The 21072-nt window shown below is 47.7% G+C and overlaps 1 protein-coding gene and 1 pseudogene across 1 annotated transcript in view; both read right to left on the reverse strand.

The window, feature by feature from the left end:
• Positions 1-50: 50 nt before the first annotated feature.
• The window catches only part of EDC3 (enhancer of mRNA decapping 3), a 57322-nt gene continuing 36300 nt past the window's right edge, over positions 51-21072 (reverse strand). Inside the window, exons 5-7 of the mRNA XM_055418152.2 lie at positions 10726-10879; positions 5203-5420; positions 51-2783 (exon numbers count right to left, since the gene is read on the reverse strand). Of these exons, the coding sequence (XP_055274127.1) occupies positions 2449-2783; positions 5203-5420; positions 10726-10879 (707 nt within the window). The 3' untranslated portion in view covers positions 51-2448. The remainder of the gene's footprint in view (positions 2784-5202; positions 5421-10725; positions 10880-21072) is intronic.
• LOC129550770 (small nucleolar RNA SNORA70) lies at positions 18211-18353 on the reverse strand (annotated as a pseudogene).

The following is a 21072-nucleotide window of genomic DNA, read 5'->3' on the forward strand; positions in this document are numbered from 1 at the left end:
TTAGCAGTGCTGCTTGTGGAGAGCTACGTGTGAACTGGGCCAGGCCCGGAAAAGCTAGCCAGAAGCTCGGGTGTCCCCCTGAGCCCAGAAGAGCAGCAGTAGGTCTGCTCAACAGTCCGGAAAGGCACCTGGGCCCTGTCCTGTGCCTGTTTTCCCTGCTGGCCCCTGTACCTCTCAGCCCCAAAGAACATACCAGGAATGCCCACTGGGTTCTCTGGCTGAGACTTCAGGCTGTGTATGCCCAATAACTGGCTTGTTGAGGTCAAGTGTGAGACTCAAGGCAGGTTCCTAGGGCTGGGGACGCAGTACCTCACTGCATTGCAGCCCACAGAGCAATGTACCACAGCACACAAGACTCCCGTCATCAGCTTTATTTTAGTGCTGGTTTTTGGTTCCCCAAGAGCTGCATGAATGAGTTTTGGCCACCTGACTGGGGCCCCGTGGGGACTGGGCACTGTGGGTAGGATGCCTCTGCAAAAAGGTGACAATGGAGAAATCATGTTATCTTTACCACCACTGGGGAAGGCCCAGGCTGAGGGCAGGAAGAGGCTCCAGTGCCGCCTGGGGAGAAAAGAGAGGCTTGGGCACCAACTCCCAGTGGCCCCTTAACACAAGGCCATCACCCACAGGGTCACCATGACTTAACTGGAGCAAGCAGAGTCTTCTGGGCCAGGAAGACTTGTTTTTCACTGGACCCAATGAGGAGACCTCATCGCATTAACAGGCAGCCAGAGCCTATTGAAGGGTTGCTTATTAAAATGCCTGTAACCCAGCAATGCTCCTCAAACTACGGCCCCACCTCTACAGGGGGCCTCCTTCAGGAGCTTCTCGGCCCTGAGAGTGAGCAGAGGTTCAGGAAGGATACACAGCACAGGATTCACAGTCGCTGGCCACCTTCCACCGCTAGAGACAATTTAACATCTGAGGGAGGCTGGGAGGAAAGGAGGGACCAGCCCTCTCTGCCCTGCCTAATGTGCCCCAGCTCTGCTCCTATAAGGAAAGCGATAAGTATCTGGAAACCCAGGGTACCAGGGCCTACCCTGCATCCATGATCCTTGGCAAGCCCTTCCACTCACCCCCTTAACCACACTGGGTGCGCACAGAGCAGAAGGAAGCCTGAAGCCCTGAAAAAGGCTTTAAAGCACAAGCCTCTGCAAGGGCCCCTCTAGGGAACTTCAGGACATGGCTCCTGTTCTGCCAACTTCCAGGGCCTGTGAACATCTGGGGGCTCAGTGCCTTAGGATCTGAGCAGCACTGTGTTCCTAAGGCTGAGTCCCACCAGCTAGCTCATCCAGAACTAGCCTCATTTTGGCATCTTTGAGACAGGGTGCTGGCCCTAAGCCTACACATCTAGAGAGGACGATCAAAGGGTTCAAGGCCCAGACACTAAAAGCTGGGGGGGTGGGGGTGGGAGGGACATGCGCCCACAGCTGCAAGGGACCATTTCAGGGGAAGGGCAGAGGGGGCAGAAGAGAGTAGGGGTATGTGTGCAGGTAAAGAGGAGGAGGGAGTGGTGGCTTAGGACAGAAGCACCAGGGAGTCTCTTACGGTTCAGCACCAGGCTCCCCCAGGGGCCTCCCCAATACTGAACATTAAAGCTGCACCCTGAGGGGTCTGGCCCCAGACTAGGCAAAGGCTCAGTCCCCAGCTAGAGAGTATGGGATTGGGGGGCACTGCTGGCAAGATGGGCACTGTGGTTCTACAGTAACATAAGCTGAAGACAACAGAAAAACAGTAAAAAAAAAATCCCAATACAGTAACACCATTCAGATGCCACCCTGCCCCCCTTCCCTGCCTCTCAGAGTGACGGAGTGGAACAGAGGAAGGACCCGTGAAAAAAAAAACCTAGCATAAAACTTGATCAGCTCAGGAGGAAGGGTCAAAGCCCCCATCATCTTGCGGCGGGGCTCAGGGAAGGCCTCAAAGCCCTCAAACTGAACCAAGAATGCAAGTCCGCCCTCTAGCGGACAACGGCAGCGCAGCCAGTTCTACATGATCAGAGGAAGGGCTGCTTGGCTGGAGGAAGCAGGGGAGACAAAGCCACAAGCTCTGAACCAGAGCAAGCACAGACCCAAACAGGACTGCCCCACCCCATGAGGCGTCAGCCCAGGCCCAGTGGCTGTAAACCTGACATACAGTCTGTGAGCTGCCTATGTCTGTAAACAAAGCCCCACCTGACCATGCAGGGGGCCAAGGGTAGAGATGCCTGAAGCCACTGTGCACTTAGCCTGCCACGAGCCCCATGCCCCCAGTGGGAAAGCCTTCCCTGGCTCAGGGCACGTGACAGGTCAGTTTTAAATATGATCTGTTCTTTCAAAGAAACAAAATGAAAAGAGAAAAAATTTAACAACAAGGTCCATGAAGCTTCACATCCTTAAGGCGTTCACTGTCAAGTTCAGTGTCAGGAGCAGCAGGGGGACTGCGAGGTCCAGCCCACCCAGAGCCCTTCTAGGCAGAGTGCAGTGGGATGACAAACTTGCAGCCGAAGGGCGAGTGGTAGTTGATGCCCACCTCCTGGAAGACCTGCTGGGGAATGCCAATGTCGCACAAATAGACGCGGCCCGCATGCTCCCCCAGAGGCAGAGGCAGGCCCAGAGCCAGTGACCACTTGGCATCGATGCCCTGTTCACCTTCATGCACAGGAGGGTCTATGCTGAGTACTGGCGCCCGGTTCTGGTTGGCCCAGGCCACAGCTGCCTTGTACCAGGGCTGATCCCGCAGGAAGGCATTCTCGGGGCAATCCAGACAGTTGATCACCAGGTCCACAGGGCTAGTGGGCAGATCTGCAGGTGGAAAGAGTGCCATCTGTAACCCCTATAAAAGCAGAGAGCAGTCCAGGCTGGGACAAGAACCTCGGTGACCCCAACCAAGAGTGTCTTGTTCAGACACCACTCCAATGTCTCTGCAGAGGCCAGGCTTTTCAAGGTTGGGCCGGGACTCAGGCTCCAGGAGTTCCAAGACCTGGTTGGCCTGGGTGCTGGAGACCAAGGGTATGTCAGCCCGATGGACCACTGTTCTCATGGAGCTCCCAGGCTGAATCACTGTTGTGCTTGGTAAGCAGAGCTTCTCAGGACGTCAGGCCCCTGCCTACTCTGCACATCTAACTTCCTGGTAAATTATAAGCTCTGGGAAGGTGGGGTCTATTACCAAGTCAGCCTTCAGGGGGAGGATGTGACTAGAGCCCAGGAGAATTGGGCTGACTGCCATTTGCTGTCTGACCCAAGAAGTGTGAATAGGCAACAGCGTGTTCACTCTCCACCACGCTGGCCTGCTCCCACAGCTTGGCCTTGCTGGTCCCCCCACCATTATAGAAATGAGTCCTTCTTGCAGCCCAAACTTAAGAACTGGGAAGGAATCTCTCACTTCTCCCAGGTGTTTAAAAAGGCTTCTCTGCTCTCACCAAGCCTCTGGCACAGTGTGAGAACACATGGCTCAATAAGCACGTAAGTCCTGACCAGCCTAAGAGGTTAAACTGAGACTAGCAGAAATCAGACCAAACTCAAGGGTAAACATCCTGGAGCAACTGGGATAGGAAGCCTTGTGGGCAGCTGAGGAAGAAAAACTGCCTGAAAAGGGGCATCATATTACAGATCTTAAGAGGGGGAACCCACATATGAGAACCCCTTCCCAGGTCTCAGCCTTAAGTACTGACATACCTCAATTAGAGTCTCAGAACAGGCCACTGTGGGTGGGGATGGGCGTGTCCCTGTGAGCCCCGAGGCTTTCGAGAGTGGGAATGGCATCTTCCCTTCCTCAGGCCCACAGGAGCCTGACCTGAGTGTTAAGAGGCTGAGGTTCTGGCCCCTTCTCGCCATCTGATCCCTGGCAAGGCCCTTCCTCTGGGCCGCATCTGCTTGCTCCACTGCTCCCCTGATCTCATTTAAACCCGCTCCAATCAGACCACGCTTCACCATACCACTTGAGACTGCTCCTGTCAAGATCACTAGGGGCTTCCACACTGCTGGATCCAGTAGTCAAGTCTCAATCTTCATCTGAACTCAACCTAGAAAGGCTTGCTGACACAGCTGCTCACACCCTCTTTCCTTTGCTTGTCTTTCAGGTACCAGACTCTCCAGGCTTTCCTTCTATTTCAACGACCACTCTCTCCCTGTCTCTTAGCTGGTCCCTTAAACTTCTATCCAAAGAACTCACTCTAACAACCTATCTATTCACTCTTCCTAGAAGATACCTTATCCAGGCTCATTACGGCTTTAAATACCACCTCCCCACACTTGTAACTCCAGACTGGATCCCTTCACTTAACTCCAGACCCTTCTCCATCAATCAACATTTCCACCTGCCTATCTAATGAGCATCTCCAACTGAGCTTCTGCTCTTCCTCCCCAAACCTCCCCCTGCTCTTCCCATCTCAGTGATGGCACCTCCATCTTTCCAGTTACTCAGGTCAAGAACCTTGGAGTCATTCTTTAACCTTCTCTTTCTCTTATCTTTTACATCCAACCTATAAACTCTTATCTTCAATACTGCTTTAGAAACTAACCACCTTTCATCACTTTCATGCTGTTTCAGCCACCATCACTTCTCATTCCAATCATTACAACAGCCTTAATAATTCTGTGTAAGTCTACAGTGTGCGCTTAAACAACAGACGTAATGATCGTGTGGAACCCAAGCTGGATTATATCTTTCTGCTACTTATTCCTAAAGTGACTCTCCATCTCACTCAGACTAAAAGTTCAAAACTTACATAAAGATCCACAGGCCCTTTGTAACTGGACTCTGAAATGTCTGAGTCTACTGCTTCCCTCCACCTAACCTTCCAACATTCTCGAGCTCCTGTCCCTGTTTTATTTGTCTCCATAACACTTACTACCATCTGACCTGACAGAAATGTCACTTGTCATCTGTCCTAACCAGAATGTAAGCTCCACAAAAGCATGGATTAAGAAAAAAAAATCTATCGCCATATCCCCAGTGTCAGGAAGAGCACCCATTCTGTATTTATTTGTGAAACGAATAAATGGATCCCTCCCTCTCCATCTGAGTGGTGGGGGAGAAAGAAGGTGAAGGGATGGGAAGTAGGCAAGTCGACACCAAAGGTGTTTATTTCCTTAAGACTCTAAGACTACTCACGAGCAAAGTGCTCTTTACACTCGTGGTGCTTTTCCACCTGTCACCACGGGGCGGCACCACCAGACCATGAAAGCACTGAGGGCTCCCCAACCCTGTGCAAGGGCTCACCTTTGAGGCTAGACACTTGTTGGCCCTGGGTCTTGCTGAAGAGAGACAGCTCATTGGTAATGGATTCCAGCATCTTCACGAAGTTGGGCAGAAAGAGGATGACCTGGACATCGTGGTTGGCTAGGTGCCTTCCACAGCTGATACCCTGAGCCCCCTTCACGTGAGGCCCACAGAGCAGGGCCACTGTAGGCCTCTGGTGAACGTTTTTGGGATTCAGCCTGGAACAGAAGGTAAAGAAGCATCATCAGCCGAGACTTGCCAAACCTTTGCCCCCTATACTGGATACCTCCTGGCACCTGCTGCTCTCAGGGCCCAGGTTCTAGAGGGGATGGACAAAATCCACTACAGGCCAAGTTCACAGGGTGGCCTTCCCACTGTCCCACACTTCATCTTTGGGTCCTCTTAGGTGGCGCAAGTGGTAAAGAATCCACCTGTCAATTCGGGAGACATGAGACCTGGGTTCGATCCCCAGGTTGGGAAGTGGGCATGGCAACCCACTCCAGTTTTCTTGCCTGGAGAATCCCATGGACAGAAGAGCCTGGTGGGCTACAGTCCACAGAGTCGCAAAGAGTCAGACACGACTGAGGCGACAGCACGCACTAGGTGGTTCACTTGACCTTGTTCCGTGTAACACCCCTGCCAGAACACTGCTTGCTGACCAAGAATACTTTCTGTTCTCACTGTAGGACCTAATACATCAAACTCTTCTCGGCAAAGAGGTTTTTCCACCTCTGCAGCCTTCCTGCTGCTGCTGCTGCTGCTGCTGCTGCTGCTGCTGCTAAGTCACTTCAGTCGTGTCCGACTCTGTGTGACCCCATAGACGGAAGCCCACCAGGCTCCCCCATTCCTGGGATTCTCCAGGCAAGAACACTGGAGTGGGTTGCCATTTCCTTCTCCAATGAGTGAAAGTAAAAGTTAAGTCGCTCAGTTGTGTCCGACCCCTAGTGACCCCACGGACTGTAGCCTACCAGGCTCCTCCATCCATGGGATTTTCTAGGCAAGAGTACTGGAGTGGCTTGCCATTGCCTTCTTCGGCAGCCTTCCTGACTCTTCCCCAATGTGCCTGCTCTGCTGCAGCAAGACTGGTCTCATCACTCTCTCTTACACCTGAAGGTTTTTTCTTGCTTCTGCTCAAACAACTTCACCTGCCCAGAAAGCCCTTCACTTATGAATCTCTGGACCCACTCCTTCTAGGATTACTCTGGCTCAACTCCTAAGAGACTCACAGCAAGTACCAAAGAGGGTAGTTGTAAATCATACTCAATTAGTTGCCAGTCCAAGTTCTCTTCTCTGAGCTGCCAGTAAGCTAATAAGGGCAATGCTGGAGCTACTATATTTCATAGACTGCTGGGTGGATGAATGGATGTAAAGCACTCTGAACAGGAACCGACACAGAAAGTACTCAATTGATGCTAGTATCATTATAGTCCTGGTCACAGAGAAGGCAGAAGGCTAAGGGCTTCCTGGCTGGGAGCAGCTGCCTTGGACACTCACTTCTGATGAAGTCACTTTCACCTTTATGCCATTCAAAGTGGAGACACCCCCCTCACCCCAAAAGATAGGCTGAGACCCTTCTGGTCTCAGAGAAGCCGTAAATAAGGGGGTTAAAATTAGCCCTAGAGCTATGCCCAACTCCCAGGCAGTGCTGTCTGCCCCCGGGCAGGAAGGCAGGGGAGATAAACAGTCAGAAAGGGGCTTAGGTCCCTGCTTGGGGTGTAGCAGGGACAGTCACTTATGGGTTTTCCCCAAAGAGAGGAAGACAGCATCTGTCTTTCCTTGTCCAAAGAGGAAACCCTCACTCTCCAAATAAATTCAGGGGAATTTGGTGATGTACTTTCACATACACCAAGTCATTAATTTCTCCCCACCATGTTTGCATCGTAAGGAAATATGGTGAGTACTTCTCCCTGCTCACAGATAACTGCAGAGTTCATCTGACTCCCGGGGTTTATTCCCTAAATGAACTCTTCCTCTCACAGAGGCATCCCCCATCCGAGGACTCAAAGCAGACCACGACACCCACAGACCCAACAGCAGGGGTCAGAGTCCAGGCACTGGAGACCGAGCTTAACCATGAACCACCAACCACCAGTGTCACGTGGGCCAAGTCTTTCTGCTCTCTTGGGCCCTGGCTTCCTCATTTTAAAACCCAGTTTACTACTTACCTTCGAGGTGAAGCAATGAGGAGCAAATTAAATGCTGTTGTGAAGTCACAGTGAAAAAATGCATGACACTTAACATCACTTAAAAGATGACGCTGTTCAAGTGTTGTGCTCAATATGCCAGCAAATTGGGAAAATTCAGCAGTGGCCACAGGACTGGAAAAGGTAAGTTTTCATTCCAATCCCAAAGAAAGTCAATGCCAAAGAATGCTCAAACTACCACACAATTGCACTCATCTCACACGCTAGCAAAGTAAAGCTCAAAATTCTCCAAGTCAGGCTTCAATAGTATGTGAACTGAGAACTTCCAGATGTTCAAGCTGGATTTAGAAAAGGCAGAGGAACCAGAGATCAAATCACCAACATCCACTGGATCATAGAAAAAGCAAGAGAGTTCCAGAAAAACATTTATTTCTCCTTTACTGACAATGCCCAAGCCTTTGACTGTGTGGATCACAACAAACTATGGAAAATTCTGAAAGAGATGGGAATACCAGACCACCTGACCTGCCTCCTGAGAAATCTGTATGCAGGCCAAAAAGCAACAGTTAGAACCGGACATGGAACAACGGACTGGTTCCAAATTGGGAAAGGAGTACATCAAGGCTATATACTGTCACCCTGCTTATTTAACTTATATTCAGGGTATATCATGTGAAATGCTGGGTTGGTGAAGTATAAGCTGGAATCAAGACTGCCTGAAATATCAATAACCTCAGATATGCAGATGACACCACCCTTATGGCAAAAAAAGCAAAGAGGAACTAAAGAGCCTCTTGAGGAACGTGACAGAGGAGAGTGAAAAAGCTGACTTAAAACTCAACATTCAAAATACTAAGATCATGGCATCTGGTCCCATCACTTCATGGGAAATAGATGGGGAAATAATGGCAACAGCGAGAGACTTTATTCTCTTGGGCTCCAAAATCACTGCAGATGGTGACTGCAGCCATAAAATTAAAAGATGTTTGTTCCTTGGAACAAAAGCTATGACAAACCTAGACAGTATATTAAAAAGCAGAGACATTACTTTGCCAACGAAGGTCTGTCTAGTCAAAGCTATGGTTTTTCCAGTAGTCATGTATGGATGTGAGAGTTGGACCATAAAGAAGGCGCCAAAGAACTCATGTTTTTGAACTGTGGTATTGCAGAAGACTCTTGAGAGTCCCTTGGACTGCAAGGAGATCAAACCAGTCAATCCAAAAGGAAATCAACCCTGAATAGTCATTGGAAGGACTGATGCTAAAGCTGAAGTTCCAATAGTTTGGCCACCTGATGCGAACAGCCAATTCATTAGAAAAGACCCTGATGCTGGGAAAGATTGAAGGCAGGAGGAGAAGGGGACAACAGAGGAGGAGATGGTTGAATGGCATCACCAACTCAACGAACATGAGTTTGAGCAAGCTCCGGAAGTTGGTGAAGGACAGGGAAGCCTGGTGTGCTGCAGTCCATGGCGTCGCAAAGAGTCAGATATGACTGAACAACAATTAACATACATGAAAGTGATTACGGAGGTATCTTCTTCAAAGGAAAGCCAGCAACTGTTGCAAAGAACAGTACTGTTGGCCCTTCCGAGAGCTCAGACACTGAGAGCTCAGACAGGCACAAGGGCAGTCAACCACAAGAAGCTAACCAAAGAGGAATGGACTTGAGAAGGACATTCAGGTCCTGCCCCGAAACTGCTATTTCTGGGAAGCCACTTAATGGCCTCAAATACTTCCAGGGAAGAGCTTATTCCAAGGGTTGCCCCAACGGCTGCTCTGGGAGGAGGTTCAATGGTCAGCAGACCCAAGGGCATGATATACTGCAGAGGGCAACTTGCACCATGTCCTCCTTTGCGGTCTCCATGGGCTCTTCCCCAGCACAGGCCAGGCCAGAGATCCGGGTGGGAAAGCAGGCCTGAGTCAAGAGGCAAGGTGGATGAACACAACTCTACAGGGTGAGAGGAGTGGAGAAGCAAGGAGGGGAAACCTCACTGTCAGCGTGGATCACCTTAGCCACAACTCTCCCACCAGACTAGCAAAGTCCTCCTCTTCGCTGATAAATCCAGCAGACACCCGTCAACCTTAATAAATGTGCTTGCTCGCTCAGCACCACTGCTCACCATCCCTTTATTCCTCAAACACCATTTCTTTGGTTCTTAAACCTTGCCCTCTTGGTTCTCTACCTCTCTAGCTTTAAACTTTCTTAGCTATTTTGGAAGGCTCATCTCTTAACTAGGCTTTAATGCTGATGTTTCCCAGAATTCCACCCCAGGCCCTTTCCTCTCTTCACACCTTCTCCTTAACGGAGCCTGCCTATTCTTATACCACGTACCAGCTGATGACTTTCAATCTCTATCTTCTGGTCAGACCTTTTCCTAAACTTCAGATCCAGATTGCTAATAGTTCATCTGCATGTCTCAGTCCTAAACTCAACATATCCAAAACAAAACCTACCACCTCCTCCATGCCTGCTCCTCTTCCCACGTTCCTTATCATAGTGACTGCTATCACTGTCCATCCCAGTGTCCAGGCTAGAACGCTTTAAGTTCAGTGATCACTGACACTTTATTTTCAATCACCTTTCATATCCACTCAATACCCTGCCCTCTTGATTTTACCTTAAAAAGTTCTCTCATATACCCACTTCTCTGATCCCCTCTTCCCTACTTGGGACTACCATCACCTGGCCCTTGGCTCAGTTTTCTGTTACAATTTTCTAACTGGTCTCATGGCCTCCAATCTTGTCTCTGCTAATCTACTCAGCCAAAGTTTTTAAAACACAAAACTAATCATGTTATAGCATTATTGAAGTACCCTCAGCAGTTCCCTATCACTCAGCTGTACCAAAACTGGGTCTCTGGAGGTTCTTAGAAGGCAAGCCTCTGCTAGTTGGCAGGAGTCTGAGTCAACTGCTACCAGGAAGGAAGAATCAAAGAGTGGTTTGTTGGAGAAGAGGCTTCCCAGGTGGTGCTAGTGGTAAAAAAAAATCTGCCTGCCAACAATGCAGGAGACAGAAGAGACACGGGTTCAATCCCTGGGTTGGGAAGATACCCTGGAGGAGGGCGCGGCAACCCACTCCAGTATTTTTGCCTGGAGAATCCCCATGGACAGAGGAGCCGGAGCGGGGACTATAGTCCATGGGGTCACAAAGAGTCAGACACTACTGAGCATGCACAGCATTGGAAGAATAATGAGGACTCCCAGAACAGGGGTGAGAATGGCAAACAAAAGCTGTGTAGCATCCAGGAAAGTGACTTCACATAGACTCACGTTAGAAGAGCAGCAACGGAACCCCTGTGTGTGTCAGGCACCATGGTGGTGCCGAGGCAGAGCAGCGTCATCCCACACTCAGCCCCCACCCACCTGGGGGCATTTACCTGTTGGGTCCTCCGAGCAGGGTCAATGCCATCTGACTGGAACACACGCCTGTCATCTCCAGTCTCCGCTCCAGAGTCAAGCCATGCTTCTCAGCCACAGCCAACAGCTTTTTATGCAGCTCGTAGGAAATACTTGGGACAACCAGGCCAGAGTCTGCAGTTTGAAAGGAGGTGAGGAAAAAGGCAAAGTGATTACAGGAAACCAGTTCTTCAAATGGTGAAGCTGATCTGCGAAAGCCAAGACTTTAAGACTGACCCTCTTTAGCCCATCTGCAAAGTCCAAGACACAGGCATGCTATGCAGCTCTCCAGAGCTCAAGCAGTGGATATGGAACTACATAACAACCTGTTCAGGCTACCACAGAGCCGGGGTGAACTCGACCTCTCTTACAAGTTTACCTTTAGACCATGAAGGCCAAATCCACCAACATGTACCTGGCACTATCAAGAAAAGGCTGCCAACCACATTAAAACATGCTTTTCTCAAAGTAGGGGAAATGCCACTCCTGGCTGTGAGGTTTTCATAAGCAGAGCCCTTATTTTTGCCTGGAGTGGAACAGACGCTAGCTAACCCTCCTGACCCTCTGGTCCCCACTATTTAATTTTCAGGCAGGACGACCTGCTCATCCCACCTGCTCCCCGCATCCTCTTCCTCCCACTCTCCGCTACTGAGCCCTTCTGTCTGGCCACAGAAAGTCAACGAGAAACCTGCTTTCTCGAATAATTTGTTGTTTTCTCCCCCTTCGGGTGACTGTAACCTAAAACTCTTACCAAAGAGAGTGCGTGGACAGTAACCTATGGTTCACTTTAAGGCACTTAGAAGAAATCCTTTACTCGCCATAAGCGAGCTGCAGCTCCAGAAAGGTTGAGGGGATCATAGTCACTGAGAGCACACCATCAGAAACACGTGGTCTTGCAGGGGCGAAGCCTGCAGCCGCTCGGCGCACTCAGAGAAGCCTGCAGTACACGCCAGTGGAAAGGTGCTGTTCAGAGCCCAGAGAGCCAGAACATGGAGGGAGCCGCAAAGTCAAAAGCGGTGCTCTTTTGCCTGACATCCAATGCCCCCTTACAAAGGTGAAAGCCACTGGACGGGCCCCAAGGGAGCACACTTGCGCAAGGCTCACTGGCAGACCAAGAAACACAGGTTTCAATAAGCAAGTTAGCAAGGGATTTTGCATGTATCTAGTTTTGTCTGGATGGAGCACATGCCCCCCACACCACTTAAAAAATGTATTTGGCTGCTGGCATGTGGGATCTAGTTCCTTGACCAGGGATGTGCTCTGGGGCCCCTGGATTGGATGCACGGAGTCTTAACCACTGGACCCTCAGGGAAGTCCCTCAGGTGCCTTTTGAGGTCCTTTGTCCTCATCTGTACTGGACTGTAACACCCTCAAAGTAGGGGATAAGCCTCTTCCTTCCTCGACCCCTGCCTCAGTTCTGTCATCTCAGCTGTATTTATTTACCGATAGAGGCAAGATCTCATCAGGTACTCAAACGTATAAACGATGCAAATTTACCATTTCTTGTGTGGCTGAACTCTAAGGCAGAAGTTTTCATCAGAAAGTTCATTACCATCCTGTTGGTTCCAGAGCCCTGTATAGAAAAATTTCTCTTCCTCACTGATGATTTCAGGAGAAATTTCCTGAAGTTCTATCAGTTATCCAGTCCTGCCTGCATAGATCCCTAAAGCCACAGAGAATCAGGCTGTGGCTATACCTTTTAACAACAGAAACCCAAGCATAAAGACTGAAATTACAGTACCCACATCTGTATTCTCTCAAGGAGAGGCAAAATAATAATGTAATAATAAAAACCATCTCCATGTCAAAATGAACACTATTCTCTTGGTTAACTGAGCTCCTCCACCTGTCTGAGTCCTAATCCTGCTGGGGGCAGACACGACAGGCAGTGAGCTGAGCCTCGCCCCTTGCCCCTTCTGAAATGTGAGCCATTGATACCCCAGATGCCAATGCTGGGGGCTGTAGCTTGATTGCATGTCAACAGCTGATTAAACAGCCATTTTTTATGGTCGGCTTCAGACATGCACATATTATCAGAACTAACTGGGAACCACTGATAGCAGTGTGAAAAAGGTGAATGAATTCTCAGGAATCCTAAGACACTAACAACCCTAAACCTGCCAGACAAGTCACGCACCTGCCTACTTCAAACACCCTCTTCACCTGCAGAGTCACGCAAGGAGAGCTTTCCCTCCAGTCTGTGCAGTTCTTTACCTACTTGTTCCCTTTCTGGTGAACTGGAAACAGGTCAGGGCAGTGCATCTTGTGCCCGCCACTCCACTAATCAAACTTTCTTTCTGGAACTAGGTCTTGTGCTACACGTGCAGGTGCCTCCTCTCTGGTTTTGAGGGCTCTCCAGGGGCAGGCTGAGCATTTTCTGCTTTCTCCTCACAGTTCTTAGAGGTACAAGACTGATGGTACAGCAGGAGGAGAGCTTACCCTACTCTGGATGGCTGGCTGCTGCAGCCGAAAACCATGTCTATTACGTCTCACTGATTTGTGCCAGGGGGAAGGGGCCCTGATGAACTGGCACATTTTGTAGCCCAGGGAAAGATCTGGCCAGGAATCCTTTCTGTTCAGTCTATCAGTAATGGCGTCCAGGACTTCACTGTACTCTACTCTGTATCTCTAAAAGGAACATGCCAGGACCACAAAATGTTTCTTTTCAACATTTACGCACAAAGTCCAACAGGCAAACTGGCTTATCAGAAACAGGCAGAGGGAATAAAATAAACTCCGAAGGAAGGACACCAAGAACATAGCGTGTGAAGTGCAAACAATAACACTGCCGAAGCCTGAACATGGGCCAAGCCCGATTATGTTTGGGTTGGAAGGTGGATGTTAACTGTTTGGGAACCAAGGCAATAACATTAGTGGGTAGGGCTTCTCTTAATATTAATATGTTCTTTACAGTTGTCAGTGAAATAAGAGAGATATAATTATAGCCAGTTCCTGATAAGCAGAGCCCTTCTTAGGATCTGATTAACCTTAGGGTATCAAGGAAAACGGCTTAAGCACACCCAGTACAGGCCAGGAGAGAAGACGCTTCCTCCCCGCACAGCTCGCCCCACAGATGGAGGCAGGGCCGTGAAGCCCAGCATCATGTATGCTGCCCCTTCTTCATGTCTCTGTCACTTTCACACTGCTCCTTCCAGCACACACCATCTGGGGCCTTTCCTTTCCTTAGAGACACACGGACATGTCCTCACACCCTCCACTGCACTTCCCCACCCTCAGAAGCCTTCCAGCGCCATGTCAAGTCTTCCTCCACAGCCTGTGCATGTACCTCCCTCCCACTGCTTCAAACCTCCCAGCCTTTCTGTTGTGTAACAAGGCTCCCACAGCAAAGTGTCCTCTCTAATTCAAACTCAATCCTCACACTGGCAGGGCCTTATACCTGGAAAGGCTGTGTGTGTGTATCCCATGTCTTATCAATGAGGAGCAGAGCTCAGTTACAGGCACAGGGATTTCTCCAGGACTATGAATTCTTATTCCACCCTGTGGTGGTCACATAACTGGGTAGCAATATCATGAGTTCTTTTTTGGAGTATAAAACCACTGGTAAATTCACACCTTCAGACCCACAATGTACAGACACCTGCAGGTGTACAGACAGCCCCTGTAGACGTATATTAAGGCTGCCATAAAACACAATTTGGTGTCAGGTGTATCTTTGAAAGAAGAATTTGTTACAAGAAAGCTAAATACTCTTAATATTCTTTATAAGGGTCCACAAGGCCTCCCATGATCTGGCCCTGCATACTACAGCTCCTTTACCTTGGAACTCAACCCCAGAGGCTCCAGGCATCTGGCTGCCTTTTGGGTCCTGAGTATTCCAGGTTCCTTGTGGGCTTAGGAAGCTCGTCCCTTCATGTGCTTTCCCTCTTCTGGCATTCTCCTCTTTCAATGCTCCTCCACACCACACACGGCTGATTCCTCCTTCTTCAGGTCTCAGTTTAAATATCCCTCAGTCTCCGCATGTTGCTTACTTCCTTCACTGTGCTTAATACAATTTGTAAATAACTTTTGCCTTCCTTTTGGACTATCTACTTCGCTAGACTGTAAGCTCCACGAGGGCAGTAACCATCTGCCTTGTTCACTGCCATATCCCCTTTCCCACTGTGCCCTCAGTGCTAGCACACTGCCCAGTAGAGGGGCTATAGAAGTATGCGTGAACTCATGAATGAATGGGAAAGAAACCTGTACAACAGCCTCGGGGCATTCCATTCTGCAGCTGGATAAGAGTCCAGCTATAACCAAAGGCAAGTGTGGGTAAGATGTTTCTGACTCTCCACTTGTTCCTTTCCCCATTAACAACGAGACCAACCTCCTAGCCTCACTGGACCTCATTCCTTCAGGTTAAAGCTCCAGTGGAACAAGTTTTGGATTCAGAGGTAAAGAACTTCCTGACAAAGATCACTCATTAATTACAAAGGGGAAAGTATCTTTACAAAGAAGAAATCTGTCGGACAACACCTTACCAAGTGATCAAACTTGCCTCAGGGACAGGATAAACTGATGCTGTGTCCTCTTACAATGTGATACCCCACAAGAGACAGAGCGCCACCAAACTCCGGGGAAAACGTTTAACACGAAACACATCAAAAGGAAACAATCAATATATCAAAACTAAGGGGTATTCTACAAATCAACTGGTCTAGACTCTTCACAAATGTATCACAAAAGACAACAAAAGTTGTGGGAACTGTTCTGATTAAAGGACATGAAAGAGATCTGACAAATAAATGTAACATGCAATGGTTGATTAAAAATACAACTATAAAGGACGTACCTGGGATAACATGAAAGCTTTGCATATGAAATGTATATTAGATAATACGTCTGTATTAATTTTAAATTTTCTGAGAGCAATCTTGTAGTGTGACTGAAGAGAGCAACATCCTACTGAATACATACGTAAGTACGGGTAAAATGTAAAAAACAAAATATAATGAGTTCAACTAAATCTCAAGTTGTTCAGGGATGTCTGTTTATGTATTTCTACAAAGTAAATGTAGCAAAATGTTAGCTGGTGAATCTAAATGAAGGACACACATTTGTTCATTATATTATTCTAGTAACTTTTCTGAAATTTTGAATTTTTTTCAATATAAAAAGTTGGGGAGGGACTTCCCTAGTGGTCCAGTGTGGCTGGGACTCCATACTCTCAATAAGGAGGGCCCAGGTTCGATCCCTGGTCAGGGAACTAGATCCCACATGGCCAGAACCACAAATAAATATTATTTTTAAAGTTGGGGAGAAAAAAGAAAGATCCAAATATGATCAACATATGTTTACAAATGTAATAATACATCATGCCAGTGGTAGGGTGGGGAATGGCAGGAAACAGAATAAATAAAAGGAATATGAGAACAAACCACATTCTTAGTCTTACAATCTAGCTGGAAGAAAAAAATTTATATGTGCAAATATCAGAGAACAAAATTGTGTTATCCTAACCACAAGTGTAAAATGTGGATTTCAAGTCAGGAGTTGCAGGTAGTGTCAAATCCTCAATCTAAACCACGCTTGAAAGACAGGCCGAATCCTAGTCACAATGACAGAAAAGAGTGCACTCGGGGTAGGGAAGGGGCTATGAACAAAGTTCCAGGGGCTGGAATGGGTGTGACAAGAGCAGACGAAAACGTCCCTGCCTGGAGCCCAAGGCCTACAGGAGGACTAGCTTAGAATGGTGGGCGGGGCCAGATGTCAGAAGGCATGATATGCCAGGTTGTTTCATACAGGATGATGTTATACAGAATTGATTTCAAGAGACAAAGGGAGCCTGCAGGGTAGCACCATAAACTAAAAGATCATGACAATTTCAAGGGCCACACATGTGCAAGAAGAGAATCTGGAGTCAATGAATGCTGAGGATAAAGGTAAACTCCTTGTCAAAACTGCTGCAGAAGGAATCGGTGTGCTATTAAAGTAGAAAAAAATGGCCTCCAGGGTTCTTTCTAGTCATGAATTTTTATGAGAAGGAAGAGGCAAAGATGGCCACAAAGTTTCACGCTGGACACTTAAAAGAATAGTGATTCCACTGAAAGAAATGGGAATACTAAGGAGTCAAAGATATGTGTGGGAGTGAATGACTAACTTAGCTTTGATATATTGAATTCAAGCAGGATGGTGGATATACTGAAATCAAACTCGTTCCTTGCTCTGGCTAGACACTTGTGGCTGTGAAATGGCAAAGAGCATATAATAGCAAAAAGGTCACATTTGCAGAGACCAATTCAGTTTTTTAAAATGACGAACCGGTACCTTGATCAAAACTCAGGTGTCAGGCCATAATGTGATGGCTCCAGATCCCCCAAGCCCTTAGTTTGAACTTAAACTCTTAAAACTCTGGGACTTCCCTGGCAGCACAGGGGATAGGACTCTGCCTGCCAATGTTGGGGACACGGGTTCGATCCCTGGTCTGCAAAGATCCCACATGCTGCAGGGCAACTAAGCCCACAACTATTGATGTCTGCATGCCTAGAGCCCATGCTCCACAACGAGAAACCACCCAACGAGAAGCTTGCACATCACAACGAAGAGTAGCCCCTGCTTGCCACAGCTAGAGAAGGCCTGCACACAGCAATGAAGACCCAGCGCAACCAAAAAACAAATAAATTTTAAATACATATACATAAAAAGGGTATAAAAGTGTAACCCCAGAGATGCTACAGAAACTGTGATAAGCATGTGAAGAGCTTAGAATGGTGCCCAGGGTACAGCTGATACCCCCGAACATCCAATACTATGACATCGATCATAACGTTTCTCCTTCCCTCCCCTTTCTGCCACCTCTTAATCTTGCATACACTTCCATAATTTACTTGTTTACACATCTGGTTACCCTATATTCTAAGGCCCCTGAGGTGACAGACAATGACTTACCCAGAGGATCCAGAACGGCGCCTGGTAAAAATTTTATAAATGTTGATGCTTTGAAGTAACTTTTCTGCGAATGTCTGCAATTCACACTACTGACTGAACAATAATTATAAGCTGGGCACTGCACTAGCTGCTTTCTACATGATCTCATTTTTTTTTTCCTTGACAGGAAAGCAGGATTTATTGGTGAACATGAGTAAGGAGGGGCAGTGCCAAGGCTCTCATGAGTGCAGGGCCCACCAACTGTCCAGAGGGCCACAATTAGGGATGTATTTGACCCCACAACCATTCAAGAAGAGCCACTTTTCTGCCACCATGTTTTCAAATTCATCCACATTAAACTTAGCAAGTCCCCAGTTCTTGGAGATATGGATCTTCTGGCAGCCAAGGAACTTGAACTTGGTCCTGCAGAGGGCCTCAATCACATGCTCCTTGTTCTGAAGCCTGCTTTGAATGGACATTATGACTTGGCCAGTGTGGACACTGGTCACCGTGCCCTGGGGCTTTCCAAAGGCACCTAACATACAAATCTGGAGCCTAGACTGATGACAGCATGGCAGTCATGAATGTCCACTGGAAAGGGCTATCTCCAAAGTCCCTTAGGGCAACCTGTGCAGGCAACACACTGCATACACCACCCAGGAGGGTGCTATTTGCAGCCATTGCACACCAGGGCCCCATGGGGAAGTGCAGAAAAGAGCACAGTCAGTTTAATTGGCTGCAATCACATGACCTCATTTAAATGACAAGTATTATCCCTTTGTTGACACCACCCTTATGGCAGAGAGTGAAGAGGAATTAAAAAGCCTCTTGATGAAAGTGAAAGAGGAGAGTGAAAAGGTTGGCTTGAAGCTCAACATTCAGAAAACAAAGATCATGGCATCTGGTCCCATCACTTCATGGGAAATAGATGGGAAAACAGTAGAAAGTGTCAGACTTTATTTTTGGGGGCTCCAAAATCACTGCGGATGCTGATTGCAGCCAGGAAATTAAAAGACGCTTACTCCTTGGAAGGAAAGTTATGACCAACCTAGATAGCATATTAAAAAGCAGAGACATTACTTTGCCAACAAAGGTCCACCTAGTCAAGGCTATGGTTTTTCCAGTGGTCATATGTGGATGTGAGAGTTGGACTGTGAAGAAGGCTGACTGCCAAAGAATGGATGCTTTTGAACTGTGGTGCTGGAGAAGACTCTTGAGAGTACCTTGGACTGCAAGGAGATCCAACCAGTCCATTCTAAAGGAGATCAATCCTGGGTGTTCATTGGAGGGACTGATGCTAAAGCCGAAACTCCAATACTTTGGCCACCTCATGCGATGAGTTGACTCATTGGAAAAGACTCTGATGCTGGGAGGGATTGGGGGTGGAAGGAGACGGGGACGACAGAGAATGAGATGGCTGGATGGCATCACCGACTCAATGGACATGAGTTTGAGTAAACTCCGGGAGTTGGTGATGGACAGGGAGGCATGCTGTGATTCATGGGGTCGCAAAGAGTCGGACACGACTGAGCGACTGAACTGAATTATCCCTTTGCAGATAAGGAAATAGGTTCAGGAGTCCCCACATGGCTACCTAACTCAATTCTCTGACCGTACAGAAGCCTCTTCATGGAAGCCTTTAATGATCAGTAAATCCCTCAGTGTGGCAACACTACTATCTGCTTTCTTAGGGCTCAGCCAAAAAGCAGTGCAGAAAGAAAATCACAAAAAATTGCAGACTTGGCCTATTCTAAATTCATGCAATCTAACTACAACTAGATTCTCATTGTCATTCATGCCCCGCACATACTATGCCTTTGAGTCTTCTTGCTCATTCGACCCTCTTCAATCTGTTTTCAATCATGAAGTCCTATCAAATTCCCTTTTGTTACTTTTCTCACGTTTGTCTTCTTTTCTACTCAGAAGTCCAAACCCCTGACACATGAGTTGTGTCATCAGCCTCACTCTTCCTCCTGCTCTGGTCTCTCTCCTTAAATTCTAATTTGAATTCTATTTAAGTCCTGTCTTCCTAAAGACTAATAAATCTTTCTAAAACAGATTTTGGATCATGTCTTTTTCAGGATCCTTCAGTTGCTCTTCATGGCCATAAAACAGGGACAGCATTAATTAGCACACAAGGCTCTCGGTGCTCTGGTCTAAAGCCGTTTTCAACTCTTACTCCTCCCTCCACACCCCACACAAATCTCTACCCAGGTCAAACAAGCCAACAGCCAGTCTCCCACACAGCCCTTTACTCACAATGCACCAGCATCTGCCCAGCCTGCCCATAAATACCTTCCTCTTCCTCTCTGATGAAATCTTGCCCATGTTTCATGGCTTCTGCCCTGCTCCTTCTGTGAAGCCTTCCCTGATCACCCCACCTTCAGGACCTCTCCTGCCTCTCAACACCCCATGAATTTAATGTCCACATTCTCACTGGACTTCAGGCATATATGGGATCTTTCCACTTCCCAGTACATCTTAATAACATGGGTGCAAGGACTGTCTTAGAGTGACTTACACACAATAAGCACAGCATTTTGACTGGCCCAAACTATCTTAAATATTACTTTTACAATATTATTAATGTTGAGCAAAGATTCTTCTCTGAAGACTTATCACCCTCCTAACTCGTGTTCTTTGGGGACCTCTCACCTCTGAACACAGAGTGCTCACACACATCTTGCATTTTATAGCCAAACTTAACCAACATGTCTGCAACCGCTGGACAGCATTATTTAGCAGGGTAGGTCCAAGCTGGAGGAATGTCCGACAATCTGCTGGAGACGGCAGCACAGTTAAAGGACCCAAAGGGGCTTTCCAGAGAGAAAAGATTTGGGTTAAACAAAGAGCTAAATTTAGCTGCTTCCTGAATGTGTTTTCCCCATCAATAGACCTTTTATAACACTGCCCCCACCACACACACAGTTGGCAAAGAGCATTGCCAAGAGGAATATGAGCAATGAGAGAATAACAGCTTAGAAACTGTTGACACCACTTAGCATGCAGCCAATGTGTAGGATACCAGGAGCAAGCTGCCAGATCCCTGACACCCAAACCATTACCAAATGGGTAGTAAACATGCTATTCTTTTGCAACTCCGAGTATTAGCAGAAAATAGGTTTGGAGTTCTAGGACATGAATGCCACAAGGCTAGACTGGGGAGCAAGCCAAGCCACTCTCCACAGTTGCTGATCTAAGTTGGTCTACTTACAAGAGAAGTAAAGAAAAAAGACTATATTATAATCTAAGTGCCATTAAACTACCCTTCTCATATCCTTCTTTCTCTTTAACTTATCTACATTCAGAAAAGGAAAAGAAAAGTGATAGATAAGGTTCGTAAGTGCCTTTACCTCTCTGGAACTCAATGTCCTCAATCTGCAAAAATGAGAAAATTATACTAGGTGATCAAGTAACCTAACTTTTCTGGTCCTAGCTTGTTTCCCTACATTTTCCAGATA

This window comes from Moschus berezovskii, chromosome 21, assembly GCF_049115385.1.
Source record: "Moschus berezovskii isolate FMDL1 chromosome 21, NW_MosBer_1.0, whole genome shotgun sequence".
In the NCBI taxonomy this organism is placed as follows: Eukaryota; Metazoa; Chordata; class Mammalia; order Artiodactyla; family Moschidae; genus Moschus; species Moschus berezovskii.